General features: G+C 38.6%; 1 protein-coding gene across 5 annotated transcripts in view; it reads left to right on the top strand.

The window, feature by feature from the left end:
* The window catches only part of GPD2 (glycerol-3-phosphate dehydrogenase 2), a 140,666-nt gene that overhangs the window by 107,308 nt on the left and 17,406 nt on the right, over window positions 1-15,952 (top strand). For all 5 annotated transcript variants that reach the window (XM_072811166.1, XM_072811164.1, XM_072811165.1 and 2 more), the window contains 2 exons: window positions 927-1,071; window positions 7,022-7,215. In XM_072811166.1, coding sequence (XP_072667267.1) covers window positions 927-1,071; window positions 7,022-7,215 — 339 coding nt within the window. The remainder of the gene's footprint in view (window positions 1-926; window positions 1,072-7,021; window positions 7,216-15,952) is intronic.

Below are 15,952 nucleotides of genomic sequence, written 5' to 3'. Positions count from 1 at the left end.
TTTATTGAAGCCAGATTTCAGAGTCCTATTAATTAAATTCCTCATTGTCAGCAATGACTGGCTTAACGTGAAAATTTTCCCTCGTGGTGCTTGGCAATTTTTTCCCCTTTGTGTTATATAATACTGATGATAATGATAATGAAAGCCCCTCCAAATTCCCACAGCCATGAATGTGCTATTCCATTTTCTTTACAAAAAACATGTTATTAATAAAATTAAATAAACGTGACAAGTTTCAAAGTAAGTGACATAGGCGGTGCACTTAGACATCGTTGGAGTCAATCACTTCCACTTGGGTTCGATTTTCCTCCATGTCCCGCTCCTATGGCCCTGGAGCCGGAGCTTCAATCACCTCGCGCCCTCGCGGCCCTTCTGGCCCTCGCAGCCCTCGTGCACTCGCTTTCCCGCGGCTCCCGCGGCCCCCGCCGCACCCCCCCGCCCCCGCATCATCCCCCGCCGCCCTCTTGCCCCGCCCCCCCGTACACCCCGCGTCCCCCGCACCCTCCGCCGCCCTCCCGTGCCCCCCGCACCCCCACATCCCCCGCGGCCCCCTGCGCCCCCATGGCCCTCTACGCCCCCCGCACCCCTCGCGCCCCTGCCCCCCCCCCCGCACCCCTCGCGTCCCCGCATCCCCCGCCCCCCTTCCCGCCCCCGCAGCAGCAGCACTGAGGAGTGTGTTCTCTCCCGGGGACGCTGCGCCCGCAGCTGAGTCTCAAGGACACGGCGGCCTCGTCCCCCGTCCCACTTTCCCTCGGTGTTTGGCACCCGGGGGCCGGCACTTCGCAGAACGGAGCGGAGGTGAAAGCGTGGCGCGCTCCTCTGCGAGCCGGCCCCCCCCCCTCCCCCCGGGCCTGAGCCGTCGGGCGCCCGGGCCGCCGCTGCCTCCGACAGGCGGAGCCCGGGGTTGACGCCGCTTCCTCCCGCAGGGCAGGAGTTCGACGTGAGGGCCAAGTGTGTCATCAACGCCACGGGCCCCTTCACAGACACGGTGCGCAGGATGGACAACCAGGACGCGGCGGCCATCTGCCAGCCGAGCGCCGGCGTGCACATCGTGATGCCCGGCTACTACAGGTGGGCGCGGCGGGGCGGGGCCTGGCGGGGGCGGGGCCTGGCGGGGGCGGGGCCTGGCGGGGGCGGGGCCTGGCGGGGGCGGGGCCTGGCGGGGGCGGGGCTCGCCGGGGGCGGGGGGCGGGGGGCGGTTCTGCGGGATTTTAATTCAAGTCCGAAAGGTGGATTCCGCAAGTTTCCACGAAGGGCGATTTTAAATTAAGACGCTGACACACTGATTTCGTAAAATACATTTGCTTACGAAGAATTTGAAAACGAGGACGGCGCATGTATTCTTATGTTCATCACTTTTAAAATCTGTTTTGAAAACTATCACCGCAAGTAGACATCAGATATGATTTCTAATCTACCGTGTTAACGGAGATAATTTGTCACTGGGGAAATGGGTACGGACAGAGCTATTAATTGAAAATCGTTTAAGCCGAGTGATGGGCTCATTAAATTGTTCAATTTTATGTATTTTGAAAAATTTTGGCAAATCAAAAAAATGTAGATGGATTTAGTTAAGAAATTAATAATGATCAGCTCTAGTGAACGTTTCAAGACTTCTGTAGGAAAAGATTCATGTGTCCATGCCAGGAGTATGGAACACAGACACCGTTTTTATCTGCAGAGGCCCACCCGATAGGCAGACTAGCAATTCTGAATGGAGCGATGATCTGTGCTCCAGCTCTTATGATATTATCTATAATTGAGAAATATTAGAAACTGCTTCAGTTCCTGACCTTAATAGAATGGATAAGTAAATTACGGCATCATATCTGCATAGAGGAATATTATACGGTCATTAAAAATTGTGATTACAAATAACTTTTACTTTTTAGCAAAACACTAATGATACAATGTTAGCATAGATACAAGATTATATGTGCAGTACGATCTAAACACTATCAGGCATATAGAAATACTAGAGGTGATTGATTATTGCTAGGTGGCATGATTATGGGTAACAGTTAAAGATGATAATTTCTAGGTAATGGGTTAAGATAAGAGTTTTCTTTTCCATATTTTAATAGTCTTCCATAAAGGTTACAGACATCTTTTAATATTTGATAATAAGGAGACCATCACTATTATCTTCACTTAGGACTGAAGAAATCAAGGTGTTTTCAGGCTTAATAATAAAAATGTTCAGAGCGGTACTTAATAGAGTTTTAAAAACTGCTAACCAGAGTTCAGTTAAATGGAAAGGAGAGAAGTATATGTAAATATGCAGCTGTTTCTCATATATAGGGAAGTTTTCAACAATAGTTCCATTCATAATTATATTCATTTATTTTGTATTGGATTAAACATATGCAAGGCCAACTAGTTCGTATGGTTTTTGGGAGGAGTTTGCCTTTTTAAATATCTTTTAGACAATAGATATGATACTTAAACAACGGACACACACATTATCCTATTTGTTTAGATCTTAGTAGATTCAACATAATCTCTTGTGTGTTATGTTTCATGTTTTCTTCACTATCGTCCCGTGATATCAGAAGACTCTATGTTAATTTTTCCACTTAGTAATGACATCATTTGGGACAGGCCATTTTATTCTGGAAACCTTAGTTTACCCTTCATGAAGATGGGGAGATGGAGGGTAAATGAAAGTGATACCTTGGTGTGGAACTTGGTGTTCATCACTTACCTCTTGCTGACTGTGTGACCTTGACAAGTTACTTCTCTCAGCTTCTGGTCCCTTATCTCATGATAGTACCTAATTTGTATACAATTTGACAATGATCAGTTGATTACTTTGTATCCATTTTGTTGGCTACTCTTCATGAAGTGTCTGTCACATATAGTGGCCAGTTAAGTATTTTTTGAATGAATTCTACTAACTTTTTTGTGTTAACTTGCCCAAATTGAGATCGTTCCTTTTTTTTTTAAGTCAAAATTTAATGTAACGCCTCTAAGGCATTAATATAGAGAAGTTAAAATATGAAAACAAAATATGATTCTTCATTTTATTGCTCAGATAACCCATGTATACAAAAATAAAAGTAATCGCTATAGAAAATAGAAAGCTACAATATGAAAAGTGAGAGTCTCTCTCTTCTTATCTTTATCCTTCCTCATGCCACCCATTTTATCCCCTCACTTCAGTTCTTCTCTGGTAATCAAAACTAGTTCTTTATGATTCCTTCCATAATTGTGTTTATACTTGCACAATTGCCTATCCTTTTACAAATTTTACATGAAAGAGGTCATGCTACACATATAGTTCTGTATTATATAATATGCTAATAACACTTGGGTGTCTTTAAAGAAATATAAACATACGTTACCTGGATGTAATATTTTCGAAACAGAATACCTTTCTTAATCCCCCAATTTGTCATTAGCTTCAGAGCCCCTCCCATAAATCTTGAAAATGTTCATTACAGCTGGGTTTGCTGGAGATCCAGTATGTGATCTCATGCTACTTTGGGAGAAAGTGCTCCATTTTTAGCACCCTGAACTATAACCACTTTACATCCTGTCAGAAACCTTAGAGGAGTGGTTTGCAGCCCAGTTCCTATTCAGGGTCTGTTGGAGATGAGCCCCTCGGTTTGGAACTGTGGCCTGGATTAAGGGTTGATTCCCTCTTTTAACACTGACCTTAAGGCATCTTAGAGGATGGTTTTGCTCTCCCTATCAATGCACTGTCTTGGGTGGGGTCAGATTGACATGGCTCTCTGGGTTCATCAGTTACTCACTCTCAGTTATGGCTCAAGGGTTGGACTGGGTTGTCGGGGATGGGTCAGACCTTCTGGGGACTTCCCTATGAACTGGCTGATGATACCTTAGGGCCTAACATTTCCACCAGAACCTGATCACTTTAGAGATGCAGTGAGTTCAGGAGGCACTGATTTGTTGATTGTAGGCTGCTAAAATGTAGAGCAAGGACCATGTGTATATCTTGTAGTGTTACTTTTGGAGTATCCTCATGTCATTTATTAAGCTTGTATGACCCTAATTTACATGTGCCACGGTAGCAACTTTCCCGCTAGGATAATTTTAATTTCAGAAAACCCAGCACATAGAAATCATTCATTTTTAAAGGTACTCTTTAGTTGATATTAAGAATAAATCTGCAATTTTCATCAGAGTTGGGCCTAGATGCTTTAGAAAGAAGCAACAATGCGACAAATGACTAAAAGACGTGAAAATAATCATCTCCTCCTTCAACCTATGGAAGCTTTTTACCACTGGCAAGAGGTCATTTTTTTTTTTTTGGTATTACTGTGTGCATATTGTTAGCTCTAACCCTGATTGCTAAGTAGTTAACAGTAAATTGATTTCAGTTTAAATAAGAGTACTTCAGTAAGGCAGTGGTCTGCATGAGAAAAAAGTCCAGTATGTTTAATCCTAGACACACACATAAATTAGCAGCAAGCTTTGCTTTCTGATGTCAAGTGACTCGTACATATTGAAAAAAGACCCAAACCTCCCTGTACTGTTATACCATCACTGTAGTTGATACCCACTTTCAAACTTTAGTGTGTGACCTTGCAGAATTAATCCTTCATAAGAAAACAAACTTTTCCCTAGGGGAGAGTATGAATTAGGTAATTTAGAACTGATGAAAGGTATTTCCAAGTGGATTCTTAAATTTTTATACCATTCATTAGTAGCTTTGTCTTCCCTCTGTGCTTGTTAATTTTATGTTTGACACATATGTCTTCGCTTAAGCAGTTGATTCTCTACAGGTTCCAGTTATGTGTGTGTTGGTAACCATCACCTTCACCCTTTAAACTGCTTTTATTGCATTGAACGGTTAAAGGATTCAGTAGTTGTGCTTTTCTAATAGCATTTCATGTTTAGGTGGTTGAATATTATAATCTTATGCTAAAGTTTATCAGGTTTATTGAGTTATTTAAACAAATCATAGGATATCTGGCCCATAAAATGATCATATATAAAATACACCAATATATAGTGGGTTCCTTAAATATTAGGATATATATGGAATTTCTCCTTTTGTTTCAAAATGCTACTATTTATCATATTCAAAGCTTGAACTCTGAATGAGTTAATTCCCAGTCCCAAGATGACTGATGTCACGTAAGGGCATATTAACCCAGGATCAAATCAGTTGCTTACAAAATACATAATTAACTAGTTTCTTTTAAGATTTTTCTTTTGAGAGTCTTAGGACGAACACAAAGAAGAAATATAAAATATTCTATACTTACAGTTTTCAGTATATAAAGATGAAAGTAAAATTACTTTCCTTAAGTAACCCTGAGAGAAGACGAGATCTTCGCTGAAGGCTTAAATGGTTGACACACTTCTGTAGTGCTTTTTGCATATGCTAAATGGAGCTGTGGCCCACTTTCTCTGTGTCTCTCAAGTGTGCTGTAGACAGTGATTTCTTTATACGAAGGATGTGTAGAAATGGCAGCATTTCATGGGACTGATGGATCTTTGCGAAGAAAGACTCATATTCCTTGTGGTTTACATAAAGAAGATACATTAGCTAAGCTGGCTGTTGGTTTCTTTTTTTATTTCTTTTTTTAACAAGTTATTTTGTAGATTTTTGTTTTTTAAAAAATTTTATTGTTTTAAGTAAGCTGTATGCCCAACGTGAGGTTTGACTCACGACCCCAAGGTCAAGAAGTCATATATGCTCTACTGACTGAGCCAACCAGGGTCCCATAGATTTCTCTTTCATAAAATATTTATTTTGGTTTAGTTTTAAGCAACTATTAGTCTCTCATCCTTACATATTTGAATCAATAGAGTTCTTTTTAAAACATTTTTTCAAGGGAATGATAAACAAGGCAGTTGACTGCCCTTTAAAATTTGTGAGTATGGGAGAGACTTGTTGAAATTTATTCAAACCAAGTGGAATTGTGTTTTTTACTTAAGAAATGTCATTAGCAGAAGCTGAAAATACCTTTAACATTGGCTTACTATGAGATGTCAGTCAATGAGGATTAGTAGGGACTATTTGAACATAACACTTCAAGATTCCTCCCACTCCTTATCAATTTCTCCAAATTTCTTTGAATGGTTAATGGATGCATTAAGACAATAGCTTCTTCTGATTTAATAATACAATAGGACAGATTTTGTTAATATGTATATGTAGTTGCCTATTATTTCAAATGTTTTTTAAACTTTGGTTTTAGAATATTAAGCATGTGTTTAGTGAAAAATATTGACTGATATTTTTAAAGGTTTTATGTAATTGGTCCAAAGAGGCATCCTTGAACCTTGACTTAATAGGAATCTTGACTTAGCCTCTTATATCTGTTTAAAGATTGTCATTGCTAGGATATCCCTCTCCTTTTTTACCTTGTCCTGATACATTGTTGTTTAGGTAATTGGAGAAAACTGAGCCCTTTTCTCATTGATGCATTTCTTGAGGTTTCTATAAAATTGAAATAAAGTAAGAAATCTCATAATTGGTGAAGTGCTATAAGTCCATCTAGGTTACAAAGGAGCAAAGAACTTTTTGATTACATTTTAGTTTCTAGAAACTTAGACCCTTTGCTTTTCTCATGTACTTTTGAGACCTTACGCTGAAAGATGTGACAAATGTCAAATGTCCCAGGAAAATACTTTTCATAGACTTGAAAAATGGTTGAAGAGCCTTCCTTAATTGACCATCATAAAAGGAATTAGAGACATTTAGCCCACTGACATTATCTGATGTAAATGGTCCAAGGAATATAAAACTCCAAACAATTGGAAGGTGAAGTCCACTTTCTTAATTAACCTGGCATTGTTGAGATGGAGAGGACTGGTTATTCTGTCAATTTTATATTATCACACTTGCTCCATTCTTTTTCATTACCAAAATTATTTTTTTTCTTTTAGGAATTTCTAGGGTAGAGTATTGGCAACTAAAAGGAAAAGTTCATGTGTTTCTCGTGTGCTTATATGAGAATTAGTGAATAAAGTAGTTTTTAGAATGCAGATTAAGGATTAAACTTCTGCTAATTTCAGAAATATATAACCCTTCTTTTTACATCAGCCCAGAGAGCATGGGACTTCTCGACCCAGCAACCAGTGATGGGCGAGTTATTTTCTTCTTACCCTGGCAAAAGATGACAATAGCTGGCACTACCGACACTCCAACTGATGTGACACACCATCCCATTCCTTCGGAAGAAGATATCAATTTCATTTTGAATGAAGTGCGTAACTACCTGAGTTGTGATGTTGAAGGTAACTTATGCATTCCCTTGAGTTTGTTTCCCTTCTTTTATACCCTCCAGCCCATCCCAGCTCTTACTGGTAACTGCCACATTGCCAGTCTGACTCTTCTTCACACCTGACCTGCTCAAACTCTTCTCTGCTGACCACTTCTTTTGGAAGATTTATGGGGACCAAATTAGCACACGATGGGAAGAAGTCGCTTTTCTCCCCCCCACCCTTTCTGTGTTTACATGAAACTCATTCAGTTCTTTTCTGATAGTTTCTAATGGCTGTACATGAGCCGTACGTGAGCTCCAAACACGCATGCTCTCTGAGAAGAGAATGAAATGTCTGCATCACAATTTTGTTTCTAGAGTTTAGGAACCTGTATCCTGGCTTACAGATACAGGATATCCACAGGAAACAATTAATCAAAGAAATGAGAGGATGGAGATCTATAATCTAAGAAGCTTAGTGAGCTCTACTATATGAAAAGTAGAGTGTTAGAGCATAGATTTATCTAAGAAGGATAAGTATGCTTTTTTAAATCGAAAAAGCTAAAGTTTAAGTCTTTTCCTTGCTAACTGGGCCATACTTTACTTTTAGTTGAGATCTCATAGTATTTTCTCCCCTGTGCATATATAACGAATATTTTTTACCCTGGCTAGTTTCAGAAGTTTCCCAACATTATCCTTCTGTATCTCCTACTGTGTCACCATCCACTCACCCAGGCTAGAAATGACATGCTCATCCTTGGTGATCCTTCTCTTGCCACATCCAGTCCACTTGCTACCTATGCTCACTCTGAAGTATCATGGAAATCCCCTTTCATTTCATTGTCATGGTCACACCTGTGTTCCTTCTTGCTTGAGCAGTTACACTGGCCTTCTTACTGGCTTCTGGCAGTCAAGCCCCTGTACCCTTCATCCCAGTATAATGCTTCTATCAGGACCGTCTTTCTAAAACACAATTCTCATGATCACTTCCTTGCTCAAGAATATCCCTTGGATGTCTGTCTCCTCATTGACTTTAAGAGAAATTCTAAACTATCTCGCATGCACCCCAAGGCTCATCCCAACTTGTCTTTACTGGTTTATATTCCACTTCTCCACCTCTGTGCATTTTATAGTTTTGCATTTCCAAATCAGTTCATTCATTTTAAACCTCATGTATTGTTTAGGATGAAGCCTTGCTCTGGGTTGCCCTTTCCCCCCAAGTTCTCATTTTGACAAAGCGCCATTTCCACTTCAGAAACCACCCATCCTTTGTACTTCCATTGAATGTTGTTTAGTATATCACGTTGTATTGTAGGTAAGAGTCTAAGCTATAGTCTCACTTGGCGCTCCCTGAGGGTAAGGATTCTGTATTTAGCTACCAAGCTTGTTGTCTATCTGGTATGCCACTCATTATTGTTTTGAATTAAAAAGAATTAGTAATAGGTACTTTTGGGGTTTTGGATGCTGGTAGCAGTTTGAAAATCTTTCTATATTAAGATAGAAATTTTAAGATTTTTGAAAAATAGTCTTCATCTATTTATATCAGGAATCTTCTATAATTTTGGCTTGAGTGGAGGACATGCAGAGACACAATTTTCTTCTTGATGTGACTCACTAAAATCTATGAATCCTTCTTCCCTAAAGGATTTTTTTGTCATCTTGTGATCACACATTTGCAAACAAACAAAACAAACTGCATTTAAAAAAAATGGTTCAGGAGACTCTCCTAGTTTAGTTGAATGATCCATATTATATAGTTTTAGCTTCTTCTGATTTCAAGTAATGGATGTAATTTCATTTTGAGTAAAGTCTCTTTGGGTGTGTACATTAATGGTACAAATGTATTGACTACATGTGACCTGAGTTCTGTGTAGCTAATGTTTATACTGTCTCTCACATGCATACACTCATGGTTATTTGGGAAATGGTCATGCCTTATTTAATATCCATATTTAAATACTCAAAATGCAATGCAATTTTAGCTAGATACTTTTTTTTTTCCTTTCAATATCTAGGAGGAGTTTCATCTGGATATGATTGTATTTTAGTGTATTGATTATTGTTAATAAATCCTGCCTCATTTCACATTTGCCTGCGTGTGATATTTGTTAAAAGTGGGTTTATATCAGGCCCTGCGAGCAGGAAGTTTAGATTGTTGGAGCAAGAAATAAAATTAATTTGAGAGCAGAGAGCTCTATGTTGACAGTTTCCAAAATCTTAAAGTTCAAATGCAGTAAGATGAGAAATCTGATTCTTATATGTGCCGAGAGGCTGGATGTGCTGGAAACAGGTGTAGGTTCCAAAAGGCCGCTGTGCCCATGTCGTAGGTGGGGATTTCCACCGGTGAACTGAGCCTTGGCTGCTGTAGAGACTGAAGCCCACACGCCTTCCTCACTTTTATTCTGCCTGTGAAAGCAGAGAAGACCTAGCAATACCTATGGGGACTCGGTTGGTCTATAAAAGTCTTGTCAATTAACATCCCTTTTGGTAGTTAGGTTGGTTGGTAAAACTGACAGTTTTTTGGCCAGTTTGGGGTAAAAGTGGCTGAAATTGATATCTAAACACTGTAAGTCAGGCCTTTCTCCTAGTAGTGCGAGGACTCTTGAGATTAAGAATTCTCTGGGTAGTAGGGTGCCTGGGTGGCTCAGTCGATTGGGTGCCTGCCTTCTGCTCAGATTATGATCCCAGGGTCCTGGTGGTGGAGCACCACGTTGGGCTCCCTGGAGCCTGCTTCTCCCTCTCCCTCTGTCCTGCCCCCCCCCCCCCCGCTTGTGTGCTCTCTCTCTCTCTCTAACAAATAATAAATAAAATCTTAAAAAAATAAGAGTTCTCTGCGTAGCAAATATCTGGGGTAAAAGCAGAGATGACAGCTCTTTCATATACTTCATTAATTTCCCTGTGCACACCATCTATCACATGTTTTCTACTTACTAACTTGTTCTTTTTAAAGCAATTAACTAACAATGATTCCTTATAGGTTGGTTTTTGTGCGTGTGTGTGTCATTTGTTTTTCTGATTGACCAAAGGCCTCATATTTGAAGGGAGTTACCCTTAGCCTTGGAAGAGGATGCAGTTTGCTACTCTATGTCTATATCTTAAAGTGGAGACGTTTAAATTAATATTTTTTCCCAAGGAATTTTGGCGTAACTCGATTTCTTTTCCACTATGGTGGTGAGGTGTAGAGAGAAACTCAGCCCAGGCCCTCCTCAGTTCTTTGACTGTAGGCTGGTGCTGCACACCTTTTAATCTTTCCATTTGTCTCTGATGGGTAATACATGCTTTTTTTTTTAAGTCTACAATTAACTGAGCACTTTTTAGGCTAGACACTCTACTGAGCATATTGCCTATATTATCTCTTTGGATTCTCGTGATAAACTTACCAGGTATATTTTGAAGTTCCCACTTTATAGACACTGAAACCCCATGACTTTAAGCTTCTTGGCCATATTTTGTTGGTGTTGAAGCCATGATGATGAGCCATGATGAGGATGAGTCAGTCTAGCTGCAATACTTGTGCTTCTAAGTACCACACAGTACTCTGACTGGTAGTTCCAGGTTTTATGGTGTGATATTATATCCACCAGGGAGTGGATTAAGTCTCTCAATTCATTTCCTGGAAGCTGCTAGACACTTGCAGAATGATAATGACCTTTGCTCTCTCTGGACTGGCCTTATTGGATTTGAATGTTAAACTAGAGGAGGTTTCATATCTGATAACTAATCCCTGGGGCCTAGCAGTCTTCTGTACAGGTTTTAAAAAATAAAGTTTGTTTAGGTCCTAGAGCAAGAGTTTGGAAATGTTTTACATTCACCAGGGTTGACATAATCATTTTAAAAGGATTTATTAAGTGGATGAATAAGTAAAATTCTGACAACAGTTTTTGAACCTCCTCAAATGGCTATATCCTTAAGGAAGAAAAAAAAAGTGTCAAATCTTAACACTCCACGCTGTTCTCAGCAGCTGCCACACTTCTGCAAAATGCACCGGAACAATTCTGAAAAGCATTTTGCCTGTTGGGAATAAGACCATGTCTTCTTTTACGATTTAGAAAGCTTTCCATTCACAGGCTGAATTTTCTAGATTACTTGTTTGTTCTTTTCTGAAATGGGTAATTGATAGTTGTGTCATGTGTATCAGGTTAGGAAGAAAAATGATCTTTTGAAAAATGTATCATTAAGTCTGCTGTATAGAGGTTAATCAGAAGGATGCAGTGGTGAAACTAAGCTAGGACTTAAAGGGATTGAGAGAGACAGAAGATTTGCCGAGTGCTTTATCCATGTAGTTTTTCTGGAGTGCTTCTCTAGGCAGCGTCTTGAGTTGTACACAGGTTTTCACATATGCAATTAGTAGTGTTTATAGATTGCCTGTTATTCAATTAACAACCGAGCTGGCCATATCAACTCACTGCAGACCTGCCTTTTCACTGCCAGAGATTGTACCAGGGTTATCAACTTACACAGGCTTGGATGTCTTCCAGCTGTTTAATTATAGTGTCACACGCTTTGCTTTTTCTAGTTTCATTAGTTTATAAATGTAATATGGTATCTTATTTCTGTGATTAACACTTCATTTCAGCAGGTTAAACATGCTGGTAGAGAAGTATTGATTTCTGACACTATTTCCCCTGTGTTCATTTAGATATTTTCACATGCTTTTTATTGATTTTTTTTGAAAGTGGCAAACATGAGAAAGAACACCCCAAAACGTATGGCTAAATAACTCATGTGAAGCAAAACTGCACATTTAGCTCTTAATTGTCACTTCCTGTGGGCTTCATTTTCTATTAATTTTTAAAACAAACACTTGTCTTGCCAAGGTTTTAAGAATAAAATATTCAATATAATTTGAAACAATTACCCAGCACTTAGTCTTTTCAACCAGCTGTAAAAAATGTCCATTCAACTTTATTATTTATATTTTACTCTTTATATATTACATACACTAAAACCTGAATGAGTTATTTATTGTGATCACAATAAAAATAGTCCTTAAACATAATGGTAAAAGGACCATCTTTTTGAAAATATTGCCAAGTACTTTTACACACTGTGGAGGTGCTCACTTGGGTTTTTTAACATCTGGGCATTTGGCACTTGAACAGTCAACCGGGTGCCATCTGGGTGAGTCGTTCTAATAAATGGTGTTTATTGAGGACTTTTCTCAGCTCCCAAAGTAGTGTTGTTTCTTGTCCTCTTGTTTTATTAAAGCAATTATTTATGTTAAAAGAGAATATCCAATTGTTTAAATATATCGTCATTAGATAATTTATATAAAGCCTGGGATATTGGCTCAGAGGCCTAAATATTATTGCTCTTGATTTTATAATGCCAACTGTTCTTCTTGTTTGATACAAAAAAGTTTAGAGAATGTTTTAATATGCTACTTAATATTAATTGATCACTATACATGACCCCTCCTTAATGTAGTATTTGGGGTGTTGAGAGGTATTAGAGCTGACATTGCTAAACACTTCGAACATGATGAGAGAAATGAAACAGTAATGAAATCTGGTTTAGCTATCTCAGCAGTAAGAGAACCAGAAAGATCAAGATGAATTTTTGAGCTCTGAAGCATAAAAGCCTTGACTTGAGTGATTTTCTTCACACATGTTATACTTTGGAGAATTTAAAGTAGATGATGTCCACTACCTACTCTTGGCTACAACCTGAATGACAGAAATGATTTCTGGATAAGAACTTGAGGGTAGTACTTAGTTTAGTAAAGACTTTAGTATTAAGTTAGTAAAAGTTAGTATTTAATTTAGTGTTTCTGAGTACTGAATTTAGTAAAAATATCTTTGTTTCTTTGAACTCATGAGATTAGTGGGAGAGGAAGACACTTCAAAGTGATAAATATGGAACATGTTAGGACAGTTGGTATCTGGGGGGAAAGCATGCTATTATAGCAGATTGTACTCTCATGAGCAAAGGAAATACAGTGAAGTTTCACTAGAAGGATGCTTAGAGATGTGGGGAAGGGGGCCATGGTGGGAGTACCCAGCTTCATGATCTACCAGGACAAGTGTAAGATCTATTACTTGGGGATTTTTATTCTAAAGCTGACTTGGGTAATATTGTAGCCTGTGCATGTGCATATCGTGTGGCTATTTAATTTTTAATTAGTTAAAATTAAAATAAAATTTGAAATTCAGTTCCTCAGTCACATGAACCACATTTCAAGTGCTTAATAGGCACGTGCCACTCGTGGCAAGTGAATCAGAGAGTGTGGAGACAGTGTTTGCAGCACTGCAGAAAAGTCTAGGCAACAGTGCTGCTCTAGGAAATCTAGGTGCTTTTATGGACACTTTTACAGAAGGAAATACTCTTTTAGAGAGTCATTGAATTTGTATTTTTTGTTATGTAAAATAAGTGTATTATCTTGTAAAAAAAAAAAAAACACCCTCCAGATTTAAGGACACTCAACAAGTGATAAATTCAGTGATTCTACAATGTCTAAGGTACACGGTCCTTATTTCTCTTCACTCTTTCACCCTCCAAGTTGGCTTCATCGTCGGGTTATTACCAGCCCATGTGGCTGCAGCAGTTTCAGGCAGAATTAAAAGATAATTTAACGATTCTCTCTTCTGTCTACTGCTTTTGAATCTCTTTCTTCAAAGAACTTTAATTAGGGTTTGTTTAACAGTGTGCAAGGTTTCCACTGTGGGTGAATAGGTGATAAGGAGGGAAACATGTTAGTTCAGTTAGTTGCTGTCTTTTATACAAGAGGTTAGAATTCATGTTTTATGTGTTTAGCTCTGCTCTGCCCTATGGACATAGATTATGCCTATGGCCCTGACCCGTCATTACTTAATTCCAGTGGTGGAGAGGTACAAGCACTTCATCCCTCAGTAGGAAATAGCATTTTGAAGAATCCACAAAAATCTTTAAATCTTAAGGTTGTGAGAAAACTGATAGGTAACCTGATCCAACCCCCTCTGGTTTAATAATACAAAACTCCTGCAGCCCATAAAGACTGATTCAAATTTTAAATATGATTTAGAATTTGATTATCCTGACATGTATCTTTTTAAATAAATTTAATTCCAGCATTAATCTGACACCATTCTGGGGTTGACGAGCTGAATGCTAAAATATAAAATAAATTAAGGTTTCTAACACATTATAAACTCTTCTCGGTAGGGTTTTCTTTTTTTGAGTTCAATTTCAAGAGTAAGGAGCGAAAATGATATCAGTATACATAATGTTTTATTTGAATATTCTTCTATGAATGGAAACCTCAAATATTTTAGTTTGGTCTTTTTGTTTTAGACAGCACAGTTTTGCAGATGTGTTTTTCTGCCTGTTATACCAGAAAAGGTAAAGCATTTGCCACAGAAACTATTTGCATATGCTTCAGATTTCCTCTAGAGAGTCTAATTTTCCATCAAATAATTTTAAAATCAGTCAGCGGGCTTTAAGAGTTGAAGCCAAATTCCTGATCAATGTGGCTACCTAAGGAATTTCACAGACACACTCTGCAGACTTTGTGGTGACCACAATGACGTTCTATGTGGTTGGCTAAGTTTTATTTTTGACTCAGAGGGCTATTTGAACTCTAATGGAAAATAGTGGTAATTTCCTAGTTAGGTTTTTTGTGAAGATTAAAACATTGCATGATTTGTGTTGACGTTTCACAAGACTTTTGTGGAATTGCATGAAACTAGAAGTAACCCTCATCCCATGGAAACTATCAGGATTAAACCTAATTAAGAGAATACACATATCAGAGGAGCAGGTTTAGAAATGGAAACTCAGCATTGAAACTCCCTTAGGTCTCTAGTTAACAAGACTGGAAGCCTTCGGCTATCTGCACCAGCTTATGGTGTTTCCTTTCCCTTTGTTTCTGAGGCAGTGTTTAGATCTGGATTTGATTGAACACCACTGTACACGTGTATTCTGGCTAAGATTGTGGCCCTCAAGGAGCTATATTAAAATATGCTGAATTTACCTTAGATAAAATTATCTTTATCAGAAATCTTTTTATTTTTCATTTGAGATCAAGATGGAGGCATTATCTGTCATTCAGTATAATTTGTTTTGAGGGTCTCTCCCCTGTGCTTGGTTAGGCACCTAAAAAAAATTTTTTTTGGACTATTCCAGTCATTTCAAGGAGTCTCTGTGACTCTTTCCATAGAGTCTGCCAGATATTTTCTAGATACTTTTCAGGTGGTTCTGTGTGGAAATATAGGGGATTCACTGTACAAGGGCACACTACCAAAGATTGAGGGGATCTGAAACCCACACTCTCCTCTACTCACAAAACTGCTCCCCTGAATGAGATCTTTTAATTTGAACTAAGTCTAGGCATGGTACGGGCTGGTAAGGGTCCTGATATTTATGTATGATATGTAAAATATTTCCTTAATTTTCTGAGACTTGAAATATGTTAATTTTTCCTTTTGTCTTGATTCTTTTAAAATTAGAATTTTTATCATTTTGTCATTTTAACCATGTTTAAGTGTACAGCTCTGTAGCATTACATATATTCATATTTTTGTGCAACAATAACCACTATCCATCTCCAGATCTTTTTTATCCTCCCCAACTCTGCACCCATTAAACACTAACCTCCCATACCCAACCCCCCTACACCCTGGCAATCACTATGCTTACTGTCTCTATGAATGTATCTACTCTAGGTATACATATAAGTGGAACCATACAAAATTTGTCCTTTTGTGAATGAATTAATGTCTTCAAGGTAGCATGTGTCAAAATTTCCTTATTTTTCAAAGCTGAATGATATTCCATTTTATGTATATGCCACGTGT

The sequence above is a fragment of the Canis lupus genome, chromosome 34 (assembly GCF_048164855.1).
Source record: "Canis lupus baileyi chromosome 34, mCanLup2.hap1, whole genome shotgun sequence".
Classification (NCBI taxonomy): Eukaryota; Metazoa; Chordata; class Mammalia; order Carnivora; family Canidae; genus Canis; species Canis lupus.
This window is presented reverse-complemented; position numbering and strand designations above follow the sequence as displayed.